General features: G+C 34.8%; 1 protein-coding gene and 1 long non-coding RNA gene across 6 annotated transcripts; one reads left to right on the forward strand and one right to left on the reverse strand.

The window, feature by feature from the left end:
- Positions 1 to 389: 389 nt before the first annotated feature.
- On the forward strand, positions 390 to 4,703 carry LOC110911551. Of its 5 annotated transcripts, none has more exons than XR_004881997.1 (7): positions 390 to 550; positions 656 to 808; positions 906 to 1,726; positions 2,513 to 2,725; positions 2,817 to 2,926; positions 3,794 to 3,897; positions 4,376 to 4,703. It is a non-coding gene; the product is annotated as an uncharacterized LOC110911551 (long non-coding RNA). The 5 variants fall into 5 exon arrangements; XR_004881995.1 differs by having other exon boundaries at positions 903 to 1,726; positions 4,376 to 4,684; XR_002577015.2 differs by having other exon boundaries at positions 656 to 1,726; positions 4,370 to 4,703.
- Positions 4,704 to 13,298: 8,595 nt separating this feature from the next.
- LOC110913656 (zinc finger MYM-type protein 1-like) lies at positions 13,299 to 15,252 on the reverse strand. The gene is made up of 3 exons (XM_022158477.1): positions 14,673 to 15,252; positions 14,503 to 14,617; positions 13,299 to 14,358 (listed from the first exon to the last, which is right to left on the reverse strand). Exons 1-3 carry the CDS (start codon positions 15,250 to 15,252, stop codon positions 13,299 to 13,301), a joined length of 1,755 nt encoding a protein of 584 aa, XP_022014169.1.
- Between the last annotated feature and the right edge of the window lie 2,320 nt (positions 15,253 to 17,572).

Here is a 17,572-nt window from a genome sequence, read left to right on the forward strand (position 1 = left end):
TACCTCCATTAACGTATATTAATAAAAAAGTTTATCAACCGATATACATGAATATGAAATACCAAGAACGACTCTAACATTTCGTTTCAATAACTTTTAACACTGGTAAAACGTTTTTTTTAGAGATAAAACATCTTTTTAGAGATTAAACAACAAAAAATGGTATTTATATAATGTAACAAACAATTATTTAAATAAAACTAGAATCTATATATATTAATAAATGAGATGATTTGGGCCATGTGGCATGTGATGGTGGAGCTATTTTGCTGATGTGGCATGTAATGGTAGAGTAGATGGTGATTTTGGGAGGGAAACAATATTATACACAAGTAAATTTGGGACGCGGGATCCGAAACAAATTGGGCAGACACGGGATCCATGTTATGACCCAGGTATTTAGATGTTCTAAAACCCTAAATCTCCACCTCTTTCACCTCCGCTTCATTCTTCTCCTTCATGATGTGATAATCCTTCCTCTTGTTCATTCTTTTCCTTCTTCAACTTCTGTAATCCATTAACCTCTGTAATCAATCGAGTAAATTCCCAGGTATCATAATCCCGTTTACTTCTTTTTTTTTCTTTTTTGTGTTGTGGATATCTATCCTAGTATAACCCAACTAATCAAATACGTTTCTTTTTTTATGAACCCTAGATCTCAATTGTCTTCTTTCTTCTACTTTTACAATCTCAATCCACCACTTCCTCTCACTATTCCAATGCATGGTATTTTTTGTGCTACCGGTAAAGAGATTTGTCCCAGATGATGGTTGTCACCAAACTTCGAAGGAGAACTTGCAGACCCCAGGTATGTTTATGCCCTTTGATAGACGATATAGTAGAGACTTATCATTCACTTCTATAAAAGGGTATTAGTCATTTTGTATCTCCCGGTTATGAAGAAGTCATGGAAGCCCTAAAAAAACGGCCTTCTCCATCACTACGGTTGTCAATCGTTCGTTTTGTGGCTGCCGACCTGACAAATTCACAACGGTAAGATTTTGATTTCTATGATGTATTTGTTGTGAGGGATTTTGGAAGTTTTTATATATTTTATATATGTTGAAATGTGTTGTTTTGGATATCATGTATATTGTTCACTTTTTTTATGAGATCTGATAACATGTAGCTTTTGTTTTGTTTAGTTGTGAATTATCAAATTTAGGGGTAAATTTTATAAAAAAAGGTAGAAATCGTGAGTGAGTTATTCTGACGACAATCTGATAACATGTAGTTTTTAGTGCCTTTTTTGGCCATTAATTATAAAAAAAATACAACTGAGACAACAATTTTATCCTTTATTCATGACACAAAATCGTTTGATGTCTCATGATCCACGATTAAAAACAAAGGAGGATCCGGCTGCAGTTGCAAGTTGTGTGAAGGTCTGTTGACGTTCTTTATTGTTGTCAAATGGGACTCTTTTATATTGAAGATTTAATTCACTTGCTTTTTTACAAGAACCACCCGAATTATTTGCCGATGTTGCTATTATTCCACTTCATGAACTCATGTATAAAGTCAGAGAAATTAAAAGCAAAGCCGAACATGATTGAACACATAGGAAAGGATACTCATTTTGTGTTTTAAAATTTTAATTTTTTTAATATATGTTATGGTGTGGTGACATGATTGGTGTACATATTGCTGCAACACTTCGCTATTGAAACAAGATTACCATTTGTATCAGCTGAAAATAAGTTTGGGGATCTTCACTTTCTTACAGGTACCTTTCTTTATTTAGTTCAACATTACACATATTCAGTTTTACAAGGGAATGTTTTATAATTGGTTCAAATTATCATGTTTTATTTTTTTAAATTTCACATTAGTTTTTATAGATGGTGGAGGTATGATGGCACAACCGATTTTCTCTTGATTAAGATAATTTGGGTCCTATTTACTTGATACAAATATAAAACGAAGACGGAACCCACAAAATACATTATGAATACAACTGATACAAATGAGGGGCTGTTTGGTAGCATCTGAATGACAATAAGAGGCTACCTCTTAATGAAATCATTTAAGAGTTTAACAAAGATAATGTAGAAGAATGTGACATGTGATGGTTTACCATTCAGATGTTACCTCTTATCCAGTCAGACATAAGGTTACCTCTTATTCATTCAGACATAAGGGCCACAAATGATTTCATTAGAGACAGCCTCTGAATGGATTAAGAGGCTACCAAACAGCCCCTGAGTGGCATATTATGAGTTATATCCATGAACGTTATTCATCCGTTAAATTATTTTGTTGGTGAAATGAAATAAAAGAATAATTAGTGATTACCTTTGTTAAATTCAATTTTAATTATCAATTTTATTGCTTTGAGAGGATGTGATAACTTAATTTTTCCTATTTTGAAGAATATGATGATGAAAATCCAAATATGAATATCAAATGTAGGCTTCATTTTCATTTGTGGTGCATTATTATGAGATTAGATAAAAGATATATTCGAGTTTCTATTTATTTGATCAAATACTTTTTGGCTTTGTTTTTTTAGGCTATCGAGGTTGTTGACCTTGACCAACAAAACAAAGATGGTTACGGAGCTTGATGGTCATGTGATGCGTTGTGTACGTGATCAAAATGGCAATCATGTTATTCAGAAGTTATTAGATGTGTACCAGAAAATGCTATTCATTTTATAATCTCTACTTTCTATGATCAAGTTGTAACTTTGTCAACCCATCCATATGGTTGTCGTGTCATACAGGTATTAAATCCTATTTTTAGTATTTGGGGTACTGATATTTTCATTTGATCAATGATGATTTTGAAGTTTCTTGAAATATTTTGTGTAACAGATAGTTTTGGAACACTGTCATGACCCTAAAACACTAAGCTTAGTGTTGGATGAAATCTTGAAATCTATCAATATGCTGCCCAACATCAATATGGAAATTATGTGGTTCAGGTATGCTGTTGGAAGTGCCTGAACATTTTAGAAAATTTGCATTATTTCAGAACATCATATCATTTCTTTAATGAACAGTAACACCCTATTGTAGGAAATTTTTATAATAGATTAAGAATTCTGGCTAAGACACAACCTCTATTTTTATTGTTTTTCTTTGCCAAATTAATAACAATGCCATCCAACCCATGTTTTTTTTCTTTTTGTGTATTCAACCCTTCAACTTTTAGCATTGCCACTTACACCCCCTCAGCTTTCAAAAAAAGTTGTAAAATGTCATTTTGACCCCCTCGAGTTTTACATGCTTATTTTTGCGTACGTGGGTCAAATATAATACGTTTTCATGCTTATTTCTATGTACGCTATTGGTTGGTCTACGTTTTGTTCAGAAACAAGTTGGGTCAATTATATTACGTTTTCACTAGGTGGTATAAATTCGAGTTACTTCACGTTTCGACTCCACCGCAACGCGTGGTACCATTATTTAACGTAAAAAATTCTATTTTCCTACATGCTTATTTTTAAGTACGTTTCGTTATAAAAGTCCATGTTTAAATTGGGTGGATTGGTTAAAAAACCTAATCATGAAAATGTAATTGTTTGTTTTCATTGGCTCTATCTTTGTTTGATAGTTGGTTTTGTAATATCCCGTTAGATTTTTTTTTTAAGAAGCATTGGTTATAAGGATATGATTTATAGTTGGAATCTTTTTGACGCTGATCCAAGTAAATAAAAAAAGTGTTTTGTATGTGGCATTTAAACAACTTGGATATGTTAATGATAAACTTATAATCTTTTTTGTCACTTATTTCACAACATATTATTTTGTTTGCCTTAGTGAAGTTTACGGGTATTATTTTGAATCAGGTCAAATTTGGTGGCTGCTATTGTTGATAAGGACTGATTAGTCTTGGGCATATCTGTTCATTTACCTGTTACAGGTCATATGCGTCAATTCTTGCGTTGATCGGGTAAATTTCCTTAATAGAGATTGTATGAAACTTCAGCAGATTATTAAAATTTTAAGTTTGATTAACTTTTATGGATTTCATAGTTTGAAAATGTTCAGATCATTCATTCATGAATTTCATAGTTTGAAAATGTTCAGATCATTCATTCATGAATTTCATTTGGTAAAGAAATGATGGCTTTTGATGGATGTTTCCAAGACTTGGATTTGTTAATATTTTATTATTTCGGTGTTTATTCTGTTAAATCCTAACCATTTGAACTTCTTTGTTGTACAAATAAAAGATCTAATACTGTATTTTGAAGTATTAATATAATAATTACTATATTTGAATTGTAGGTTACTACTTTATTATATAATAGAAGTATAGAATTTTATATAAGAGACATATAGAATTTGATTCCTTAAAACTTACTCTATAAACTTAATTAATCCAATTTTCAACAGCAGAGTCAAACAATACTATTGTTTAGTTGCAGGTTCATCAGACAACACTATGTCACCTTCAGCAAAAGATGGTTTAACCATATGGGAAAAACAAATGGTTTAACGCTATGGGATTTTGAGAGATCTGGTATTTTGGAGGCACTCTTGGGATACCGACTTCACTACGAGCAATTAAATGTGCCGTACTCAAGAGTAAAAAGCATGGGCTACTTAAAAGTTTTTAAAATACTTTTAAGTATTTTTTTTTATTTCACAATGTATTATTTATTCTATCTCATGATAGTTCATGGTATTTGCTACTAAGAAGTAATTTAAAATTTTTCAAATATTTTTATTTTATATTTCAGAACGTATTATTTATTTATAACATCATCTTGTGCCACGCCACAAGGAGGCAACACCAGTTCAATATAACTAGAAGATACAATCTCTGTCATCAAAAATGCAGTTGTTCATTTCCATGAATATTGAAATCGGCTTGGCTTTGACCCGTTACCTTCTTTGCTTCAAAGTTAGAAGAACCACTTATTCAGAACTAGAGATGACGTTGGCAATCTAATAGTTTATTACAAATTTTTATTTTATTGATAACTCTTTTTATGCGATTACTTGATCAAAATGGTACTTCAAATTTTCGATAAAAATACGCGAACACCAACTTTATTCGACGGTCCTTCTTTTAGATATGTTTGTTTGTTACTCGCAATCAATGTTCTTTTAGTTATTATTTCAAAAGAAATTGAATACTATAGGCAATTAATGATAGTTGTTTTGATCGCGTTTGTTTGGTGGAATCCTGTTCGATAATATACGTAGTCAATGATTTTGTGTGTTTATGTGAGCTATTGATAGTTTGGTAAGAATGGAGTAGGAAATTGAGATTTAAGTTAAAAGTTCCATAAACAAAGACCTGTGATTCTTGATTCAACAATAGAGTTGATGATCCTAATACTATTACTCTAAATGATTGATACATATTGAATTGTAACTTGCTTTTACTTTGGAACAGTTAGTATATGTAAATATGCAACACAAAACAAAGACTATATAGTGATGCATAAACCAAAAAAAGTACTTAAATTAGTCACGTAAGTAATGAAACGTTTCTTTTTTTTTTCAGGATTTATATTAACTTGGTTGGGAGAGATGTGATCGATAAATGGCCTTCGGCGTGCTTCAGAGCGCTTCCTAAATTTCTATCGGACCATAATCCATTGTTGTTAACGTTGAAAGATATACTAAATGTGGTTTATAAAGAGATTTTCAGGGAATTGTGATCATTGCATATTCATGTATTTTAATTTGTCATTGTACTCTAATATATTCTTTTGTGTTTAACGTCTATAAAATCAGAATACTTATGTCAACAGTGTTAATGAAGATAATAAAACTTTAAATAATCTTTCAATAGTAATAATAAAAATTGTAACATAAAACTTTAAATAATTCGTATTTCTTTAATCAATTAATATACTTATTTTGTCCCATATTATAAAATTTATATAAATTTTTACGTTCGTTGTTTACATCATTTAATGGTCCAACCCGTGAGTATTCACGGGTGATAACCTAGTGGTATTTATATATTTTATACTAAAAGTAATCTAATATAAATAAATTAAAATATAAATGAAAACCAGATATTATTAAACTTTATTTAAGAGAAAGATAAAAATATAAAACAAAAATCAATAAATTACAGACTTTATTTAATAGAACAGTTAATTTAAAAAACTAGAACGTAACTTAATAGATTAACGTAACTTAATACTTAATAGAAAAGTTAGTTTAAAAAGAAAAATAGAGCGTAACTTAATATAAAAATCATACTGCGCCATATTCCACTCCTGCGCCATAAGACTAGTGGGTATGGAGAGCCTCATCCCCAAGGGGATGGGCCGCCATGTCACCGCCACGTAGGAAAGGCTTGAAGGGGATGAATCCTAGTGGGGTGGGGGATGAACCCCTTTATATATATATGTATGTATGTATAGTTGTGTGTGTGTGAGGAGAGAGGAAAAAGGCCTGTGAACATCGGCTATGGGCGGACGATTTTGACGGGGCTGGGGCGGCGATGGGGCTGGGAGGTGGATCTGTTGGGGGGCGGCGGGAGGACGGGCCGGGGGACGAGCCCCATACCCACTAGTCTAGTTACCATCTCATGCGCAAAAGATTTCAATTCTACTGCGCCATATTGCACTCTCCTGCGCCAATTCCTTGGTTATTTTGGAAAGTCAACTGCTATTTTGTAAACTCAATTAGTCAAAATGGATAATTTGGTGATTTTCCCCTTTCTTCTCCATATTTTTCTTTCTACTTTTTTTAGTTTTTACCTCTTCAACCTCCACTAAAATCTTCATATTCTTCTCTCTACATTTTTAACTCTTCAACCTTCACTAAAATCGCTTCTGGAATTTCAAATCATTTTTCATTTACAACCTTATATTAAAGAAGATGCTGCGACATGCTTGACTTCATCGATTTTTGTTATTTTGCGGATCTTAAACTTTAAATGAAGCACTCAATACATATAAAATTTTCCAAAATTTACACTTTTAAGAAAACAAGAGGGGGCCGGGCCAGGGCCCAACTAAGATATACCTAAATTAACCGGTATCTCCAAAACGTTCCAAAGCTTGGGTAAAGAGCAACACAAACTAATTGACACTAATTTTACTTACACCCCTACATATTTACAATATACAACCTTGACCCTTAAACATAATTATAACAATGACACTAGACCCTTATATATACTTAATAATAAGTTTAGTTTAATTTACAATATAATCTTATAAAAATATTACTTCCATGTCTCCGCCATGTGGTAAGATTCCTTCATAACAAAACCAAGAAATTATAACTTTGAACCAATCATAATTACATGATCTAAGCTGACACTAAATTTCTAAGATCTTGAATAAATTTTATAAGTTGGACTATTGTGTAGTTTGGACTTTATATTTATATAGTCCCAACGGCCGCCTCGAATATTCATAGATAACATATATGTTGTCACATGTATTCACATTCATCATCCTTTTCTTATTCAAGCAAAACACAAGGATCTTTGGAAAAGATGTAAGATTCTTGATCCATTGGATCATTCGGTCACAGATGCTTTAACTTTGTCTTTGGAAGTACCAAAGATGTAAGATTCTTGATCCATTGGATCATTCGGTCACAGATGCTTTAACTTTGTCTTTGGACACAGGTGTAAGATACTTGATAACTTGTTGTATGTGGAATAGTTTGATTAATTAGAGATCTATTTATACCAATGTTGATTTTGAATGAATCCTCAAATACTCATTGAGCTTCTCTCCTATAAAGTTCTTAGTCCCTGCTTTCACTTTAGTATCAATTTCACTGATCATGGTTATACACAAATTTCCTAAAAGCATGTTTAATAAGCTGGCTTTTGGGAGATGCCAATCATCTTCACGTGTCATTGATGTACCTAAAGGCCATTTCTCTGTGTATGTTGGTGAAAACAGCCTCAAGAGATTTATCGTTCCTTTAGCGTATCTTAAACATCCTTCATTTCAAACTTTGTTGAACATGTCGGAAGAGGAGTTTGGCTATGCTCATCCAATGGGAGGTCTCATATTCCCTTGCAGAGAAGATACTTTCATTCAGCTTGTTGAGAATATACAATTAACATGATTGTGGTCTGATAAGAAAATATGACCAACTTTTTGCATTGTAACTGTAAACATTTAGGAGTTTTTTTTCCTTTCTACATCGCTTTTCATGGTTATACCCAGGGTTATTACCAATGAAAGTATGAGTTTGTATAAATAATACTTTACTAACTAGTTACAAGTTTGTTATAAATTTATCTATTTTTATAGGCATTTATTAGACCAGCAAAAAAGACGTGTTGGATAACTAGTGGAAAGCCGAGTTCACCTCGTACAAAGTGGGCACTTGATGGATTTTAAGAGTATATTTTAGAGGTGTGTAAAGCAAAAAAAAAAAAAAAAAAAATAGCCTATTTAAGCAAACACAACCAAGAATAAATACCATGCAATGAAATAATTTATTGTGTTTTGTTTATTGAACCTTTTGTTTTGACTTTATTCTAGTTTTAGCATGTCATTTCGGCATACGTATACGGAATTATACAAAAAACATAAAAGCAACAGCTATGGTCAAAAGCCGTCCAAGATTTATTTTCAACTCATACAATCTGTTACATCTTGTCAAATTTGATATTTGCACATAGTTTCACTGATACCAGGTAAGAGAAGGTGAGGAGAGTCTTCCTTAGTTTTTGAAAAACTAGTAATCATTTTATAAAAATACCCAATATTTAGTGTTACTTTTACGCCTCCAAGAAGGTTCAACTATAACAACCTGGTTATCCCCAACAAATTTCTAAGTGACACGTGTCTAGAAATCATCCTCACGCTTAACTTGGTTATAGTTGAGGAATTAGAATTGACAAAAGGGCAAAGAAAGAAGTTCAGGAGGAGGAGCTGGAGCTGAAACTGTCAAAAATCAAAATTTCGTTATACTAGGGCCATGCGGACCGTATGGCTTTCCCCTTGAGGTCCGCAAGGGGTGCCAGACAGCTGCACCTTCGTTGGCAGCTGCACTTTGCTGCATTTTGACACACGTCTTGAGTTTTTGCCACTTCTTGTCCGGTTGTGACACATAGGTGGACACTAATCACTCATATAAATACTCTCAGACACTTGTCCTAACATTATGACTCTCCATTTGCTATAAATAGCTCCTTTGAGTCCATAATTTTCATTCTAAACTCAAACAAACACACTTTACTCTAAAAGGTCTTGTGTATAAGTTTTTGTTCTTGTTTTCCAAGCTCCTTCTTTGGTTTTCTGAATCGTCATCTAAAGTTGATGAGTCTCTTTTCATAAGCTCTTTCAATAGCAATTAGTTTCATAGTTTAATTTCGTCCGAGTGTCTTTGTTGATACACTATGTGGGCGCAGCTCGCTCGTTTCGGTTCCGGAATGAAGATCAAAGCCGATATCCTCCATCGAGCTTTGATTCAATCTTGTTGCTGCTAATTGTTGCTGATCTGCAAGCTGCAGATGTTCTGGATGCTCTGTTCGACGAAACTCCTGCTGATTGCAGGCTATTGACGAAACACATGCACAACTGTTTGACGAAACACAGCATAACTTGCTGTTGACGAAACTCAAAGATCTGATCATGTATGATGAAACATCTCATGGTGAAATACAAGTTTCGTCGAAGATGGGAGTGTGACGAAACACTCCTTGTTTCGTCAACTCATGAGGTTTCGTCGATATGTTTCGTCAACTCATGAGGTTTCGTCAACCTTTGTTGCTATATATACACCAACTGCAGACATACACGGAGATGAACATAGAGAGAACACACACACCCGAGAGAACTGAGAGTTTGTTTGTGAGAGCATAATCTTGTGTAATACTTGTAATCAAAACAAACTTCCTGGTTCTGATATATTTGAGCTGTTTAAACATCGAATATTTGTGTTCGTGTTCTATATCTCGGTTTGCTTTCCCGGTTGGATTCCGCACAACTGGGTTAGTTCGTATACAAGGATTAGGCGACTAGATCCTCCGCTAGTTGGACCTACAAGTGGTATCAGAGCTTGGCTCTCTTCCTTGTTAAAACCGAGTGTTTTTCGAGTGTTTGAAGTTCAAAATCTGGAAAAATCTATTTATTTTGCTGTTAGTTCATTAAAAACCTTGTTTAAAACTCATTTACATATGTGTGTTAAGGTTTTTTATTGAAGTTTCTTGCAAAATTTCGTGTTCGAAAATTTCTCCGGTCACCAGAAAACTCATAAGTTTACTGTAAAACTCATAGCGTTCTTCATTTATTCAAAAGTTCATATGCGTTCTTCATGTTTTCTACTTTTTGATCTTTTATGAAATGACTGTTTGAGTTGTTGCTTAATTAAAAACTATATTTGTTTGAAAATTGTGTTTTCAAAGCATGGTGGGTTGTTGAGTTGGTAGCATAGGTGTCTGTGTCAGACAAAAGGATAAGAATCTCTTTTGAAAAATCTCACCAACTATCTGTGACCTTTATTCGACGAAAATCAAAAGTGACGAAACCCCCTGGGTTTCGTCAAAAGGAATTCCGACAAAACACCAAGAGTTTCGTCACTTTGTCATTTAGAAAAATCCTTGTTTCGTCAGTTAAGTGTTTCGCCAATAATTGAGTTTTGTCGAGACACTTGTCAATTTTTTTTACAGAAGGTTTCAAAAAGTGTTTTAACTGTTTGTTTCAAGTGATTTAATCAGGTTTTCATTTTTATTCATCTAAAATGAGTTTGGATTGGTGGGGAATTCCATCCAATATGGAGAGCAAGTATAGAAGCACGGTTTTGTCGCCATCATGGGCCGAATCTCCCGCAGCCGCATCCTCGTCTATTCAAGCTCAAGCAAATCAAATTTCGTCAAGTCAATGGGCGTTCGTTTCAAATCAAACTCAAAGTATTCAAAGTATACTTTTAAGCGAAAGTGAAACCAGAAGCCTTAACCGTCCACCGAAGCTAATGCACATGAATGAATATCCTGGATGGGAAGAAAGATTCCATACGTATGTCCTTGGGCAAAACATGGAATTGTGGTTATGTTTTACTACAGATTTCGATCAAGCACTTGAGGTTGCTGCTTCAACTGCCGCGACATTTGCAGATCTTACGGTAGATGAGAAGAAGGCATATGATTTAGAAAAGGAAGCATATTCTATTCTAACTCAAGCGTTGAGCAAGGATATATATCATCAGTTTGTCAGCTTCAAGACGACAAAGCGTTTATGGGATGCATTGATGACGAGAGGTATAGGAAATCAAGCGTCACGCAAATTGCGACATGATCTACTCAAGAAGGAGTTTGATGTTTTCACGTGTATGGAAAGGGAATCTTTGGGAGACTTGACAAGTCGATTTTATCACTTGTTGACGGAGTTAAGTAACTTTGGGGTAGCAGTGACTCCAGAAGAAGTTGTTATGAAGTTTGCCGACGCATTACCAGCTCAATGGAATGGTTTCTTGGAAATCTTGAAATATAATGGCACTTTGGTTGTCAATGATTTCATTCAACTCTTAGAGAACAAAAATCAAGAAGAAATCAGGAAGGCCAAAAGGATTCCAGTACCACAAAATCCTGAAATGTATTATGGAAACTGTGGAGGTTCTAGCACTGCTGCAAGACCTGCTCCACATGCTCAGCTTCAAACGGCCTTTGTATCAAGAGATTTGTACGGAAATCCACTACCAGCATCCTCAACTCAAACGACTTTTGTCTCAAGCACTGACATGTATGGAAATCCACAACCAGAAGTCTCAAATCAAAGCCATCAATATACTGGAGCAAGAGATATGTACGGAAATCCTATACCAGTTCCCCAACAAGCTTGTTATGGAAGCACCTCATCTGCTGGTCCGTCGTCTAATCCGAATACAGTTCGGCTCGACACTTCAAGCTTCTCGAAAGTAAGTGTTGAAGTAGCTAAAGAACATATGGAGCTACTGAACACTTTGGTGAGCGCGTATTGTGGGTTAATCGCAGGTCAGATTGGGAACATCAATCTGACACAAGAAGATTATCAGCAGATTGATAAGGAGGAAATGGATTTGATGGACATCAAATGGGCTTTCGCTAGTGTTGTCAGGCGAGCTAAGGACTTCATGGAAAGGACTGATAGAACCAGCTTGGAAAGCAAGAAAGACACCAAGTACAGGTTCGACAAACAATCAGTCAAGTGCTTCAATTGTGGTGAACGAGGTCACTTCAAGAGAGAATGTACAAAGCCAGCTCAACATGGGAACCAGAATCCGTTCAGGAATCAAGGCAATCAAGGCAACCGGCAGAATCAAAATCAAAACAGGAATAACGAGCGTACGTTGATGCCTGTGAACAACCCAAATCAAGAAGTAGCATCAAATGCCAACCAGGCTCTTGTTGTGCAAGTCGATGAAGGTTGTGACTGGTCGATTCAGTTGGGAAGTGACGTTCAGGATGGAACAGCTTCTTTTGCTGAGGTTATCAAGGATCTGAAACACACCAGTGGTGGAGAATCTTCCGCCAGTGGTGGTGAATCTTCTGAAGATGAAGACAGTTCTGGTTACAGTAGAAGCTCAGATGAAGAATCCTCAACTTCAGGCGATGATCATTTGGATGAAACGTCAAGTGTGTCGGTCGACGCAGATGTTGATGAATTGTTGGGAGAAGCTGCAGCAAGGAATCATAGAAGATCAATCTTGGTGGATGAAGCTGCTTATTCTTCTTCTTCTTCTAATCATTTAGCCTTTATGGCTAATGTGGGCAGTTCATCAAACCAGGTATGTGTTGATGATCCAACTTCTAATAAGTGTGATAAATGTGTTAGTTTAGGTGATAAATTGTCGGACTTGCAAAGCAAATATGACGATTTGCAAAGCAAGTATGACGTGACATATATTCACAATCAAAAGTTGATAGTGGATCTTTCGAAATGCAAAGAGGCTAACATGTTTTATGAAAACCATGAAAAGGAGTTTAAAACGATGATTGGCAAATTGAGAGAAGATAAAACCGAGCTAACTAAAATGGTTTCAAGAAAACAAATTGATATAAACTGTTACATCAATCGTCTCGAGGTCATGCAAAAGGAGTTAGCCTGTGTAAAGTGTGAAAGTGAGGCGATCCACCTTAAGCTAGACAATTATTCAAACTCTAGGTATGTGTTGGATCACATCATTGACATACAAAAAGAGAAAAAGGATGTCACGTGCATTGGATACTAGCAGGGCCGTCTCCGAAAACCATAAAATTTGTTTGGCCCTGTTCGAGATAAAAAATTTGGGCCCTATTCGCAAATCTTCATATAATATAAACTCATCAATCATTCAATCAAATAACCCATAACGATAATTGTTATCAAATAGATAAAACAAATTAACAAAAATAGTGTAGCAAAAATATCAAGTTATCGAACCTACTTGCTAACCGAAAAGTGTGGTTCTTCTAGCGTTTTTTGAAGCAAAGCTCTCGATCAACTCCTTGTAATCTATAGTATCTAATATTTCACTTTCAATAGAAATTATCGCCAACCCATTTAGCCTTTCTTGTGACATTGTAGAACGTAAATAGGTCTTCAACAACTTCAACTTTGAGAAACTTCTTTCTGCCGATGCCACGGTTACCGGAATTGTCAACAACACTTTATATGCATTTATAGCATTAGGATAAGTAGTATTGCGTTGGAAGATATAGTCTAAAACATCAAAAGGGTTGTCAATGTGTCTCGGTAAAAATGTAATAATCAAGTTCAACTCCGTATACAATTCTTTAGCATCAATATCGGACTCTCCTTCATACTTCAATGCATCTTGAAGGCGATAACAACACTCCTTAAGCTTGGCTTCATTTAGAGTCTTCAACTTTTTTGGAAACAGAAACCCAAATATTTTTTCAAATTTTTGGTATTGTTCAAATCTTGTTTCAAGTGAAAAAATAGCTTGATCAACAATACATAAAAAATAATTTACTCGAAAATCCTCCTCGGGTGAAAATGTTACTTCTTCTACACTTGATGATTCATCAAATTGTTTTTTCCTATATATCACACGTTTTTTACGGAATTCCCAATTAACACCTATTTCATTTGCAATTTCTCTAGCTTCATCAAGCGCCTTAGAGAACCCCACTTCTCTATAATTCTTAAAGAATTTAATTAATTTGTCCACTTCATCAATAGCAACATCAAGAACAACATCTTTTGATTGCAACCGTTTGCTCACCACATTGACCTTTGATAATAATTCAAACCAAATGACAATTTGTGCCAAAAATTCAAAATCACCAAGTTCATACTCTTCTAATGATTTAGCTTCACTTATGATTTTAGCATCTCTATCCGTCTCCCTAACTTCTCGCAAAGCTTTTCTTACATCTCCAAGTTGATTTTTTATAGGCTTAATACTATCTATACGACTTTCCCAACGAGTTGTAGACAATGATTTAAGAGTTAATCCTTTAGCATTGTCTTTCAAAATTTGCCACCTATTAATAGAATGGGCAAAGATAGTATATAACCGTTGTATTGTTCCAAAAAATTCTTTAGACTTAGTAATTGTATCATCAACAACCAAAAAACCTAAAAATGATTCCTCAACGGTCACAGAACTAGAGTTAAAATTCACGTACCTCACAATTATGTACATTTGCTCTTGGTGACTTGTATCAGGCGTGCAATCGAGAATGATGGAGTAATACTTTGCTTGCTTAACCTTCTTGATGATTTCGGTTCTAACTTTATCCCCTAATAATTGTATCAACTCGTTTTGAATATTGTGGCCAACAAAAGTGTACATGACACTCTTCATTTAAAACACGACGCACATGTTCTTTTATAATCGGGTCAAACTCTTCCAACATCTCAACCAAACCCAAAAAGTTTCCGTTGCCTTTTTGATACAACTTCTCAGTTATCCCACGAAACGCTAAGCCATATTTTGCAAGAAATTTCACAAGCGCAACAATCCGTATAATGACTTGTTTCCAATAATCTTTTTCTTTTTTAAATTGCTCATATGCCACTTTGTCAATTGTTTCTTTGCATTTCAACCTTTGGCGCAATTCAAACCATTCATTCATATTCTTGAAATGTTCTAAACCAACTTCATGTTCTTTAAGTCTACCACTAGCATGTCTCCAATCCTTATAACCTTCATCATCCAACCCACCTTTCGGATGCCCCGTTCTAAAAACTTTACAACAAAAACAAAAGAGTTTGTCAAGTTTTTTCGAATACACTAGCCATTCTCTATCACACGTCTCCCTATTTGATAGAATTCTAGTGTACATGGTATTAGAAAAATGTCTTCCAAATTTATCCACAGGGCCCTTAACATCCATATCTCTTTTTGGACCTTTCGTAACCAACTCTTTAATCATATATTACTAAGCCCACCCCAATTTCTAGGATTAAAAATATCAATATCCGGAACCGGATTAACATCATCTTCATCTACGGTATCATTAACATTATCTTCACCTACGTTCACGTTGTCTTCACCTACGGTCACGTTGTCTTCGCCGACATTAGCTTCTTCACCTACGGTCACATTGTCTTCGCCGACATTAGCCTCTTCACCCACATTATCGTCACCCAAGTTAGAACTAGAAGTTTGAGTTTCTTTTGAAAAAAACTTGTTTATTCGGTTTTGTTTTACGTCGTCTGCCTTTCTTTTCTCTTCCTCTAGCTTCCTCTTCTTACGTTTTTGATGGCCGGATGGGTATTTGTATCTAGGAACGGGAGGCATAATTTCTAAATATTAACAAAAAAAAAACATTCATTCAATATTTCAATCACATTCACAAGACATCAGTTAACAAAAAATATACATTCATTCAATATTAACAAATAACATTCATTCAATATTTCAATCAAAAAGACATTCGTTCAATAAAAACATTCATATGTAATAAAAAAGAAAAAGACATTCGTTGATTCAATCAAAAACGAAATCAAAAAGACAAAAAGCATATGAAATCAAAATTGAAATCAGCGACTGATATTAAGTTATTAACATACCTCCGATTGAAATCAGAATACATATTAACTGTTAACATACCTCCGATTGAAAACATATGAAATCAAAAACGAAATCAGCGACTAATATTAAGTTATTAACATACTTCTGATATCAAAAAATACTGCAATTGAAATCACAGCCGATCAGCGATTCAGCGTCTTGCGTCTTTTTGTTTCCCACTTTCCCTCGTCCCCTCATATCAGATCGCATATTACTGGCCTTATTGTTTGTAATTGGGCCTATTTCAAAATTCAATTCATTGCAACCGTCTGGGCTTTAGTGCTTTACATGTGAAACTGATCTTGTAATTGGGCCTATTTCAACATATACAGGAATTTTAATTTTTTTGGGCCCCATGCTGGCTTGGGCCCTGTGCACAGGCCCATTCTGCACATGGGCTTAGCCAGCCCTGGATACAAGAAATGTCCACCACCTGTTAGACAAAATTATGATGTACTGCCTGATGAGGAGAATAGAACTGATTTTGAGAAATCTATTCCTTTAGACATTAAGGAATTTGCAACCGGACTCGGATATAAAATGGAAGTATCATTAGATTCGAATGTGTCAGCAGATACGAAAGTATCAACTGCTGAACAAAATCAGGATCCTCCAGTCATTATTGAGGATGCTGATTCTTCATATGATGAATCCGATGATACTAACTTTGCACAGTCTGATGCGGTTATCAAAGAAGAGGACATACCTCTCGAGAATTACATTCTATGTGATCCTCCCGCAAAACCTGCTAAGACTGTTCAGGTTGAGTCCACTTCTGCACAAAAGTCTGAGAGTGTGAATTTGCTGTACACTCTTATTGGTGATGATAAAATCTATTCTGACAAAGATTTTCCGATTAAGAATGTGAATCGATCTTTAATCAGTAAAGTTTTTGAAGATTCGACAAGTAGGTTTTTGGGAAAGTCGGGCTCACACGTTGTGGTAACACAGTGCCCTTCGGTTCCAAAAGCTGAAGTTCGAAAACAATATGGAAATCAAAGATTGCCAACAATAAACAAGCAGCAACATCATACCAAACCAAAAGGTAAATCAACGACTCAAGGTCGAAAGGAACCGAACTAAAAGAAGAACAAGAAGGTGAACTTTGTGAAATCAAAGGGAACAGACAAACTTGAAACATTTGCCAATAAATCTAACTTAGAATATATCAATCAAGTTATATTTTTGAAAAGAAATGAACAAAACAGTTCAAAACCAAGTACCTCGAGATCACAAAGTTCATCAACAAGACAGTCACACGATACTTCAGGGTTTGTTGAACGAAGATCATGTTTTGAGTGTGGTGAAATTAGACATATCATTCGAAATTGTCCGTATCTTCATAAGTTAAAGGCCAAAGTTGATGACCCCCGTGAACAAAATTACCGAAAGCAACCTGTTTCTTCAAAACAAGATCCCCGTCTTGTAAAAGAAAGGGAAAAGAAACAGAAACGCCAACAAGTCAAGGTAATTGAGAAAGCACTTAAAACCGATGTGGTTCAAAAACAATCTTTTTCAGTTAAACCAGAAACTTCAAAAATTTCAAAATCTTCAAACAATCACGAAGTTGAAGTTTCAAACAATCAAACTAGTAAAACTCAACAGACATGGAAACCTAAAATGACCACAACTTCAGGGGGAGCATCACAATTTCCTAACCATCGAGAAGTTGAAATAAC

This window comes from Helianthus annuus, chromosome 15 (genome assembly GCF_002127325.2).
Source record: "Helianthus annuus cultivar XRQ/B chromosome 15, HanXRQr2.0-SUNRISE, whole genome shotgun sequence".
NCBI lineage: Eukaryota > Viridiplantae > Streptophyta > Magnoliopsida > Asterales > Asteraceae > Helianthus > Helianthus annuus.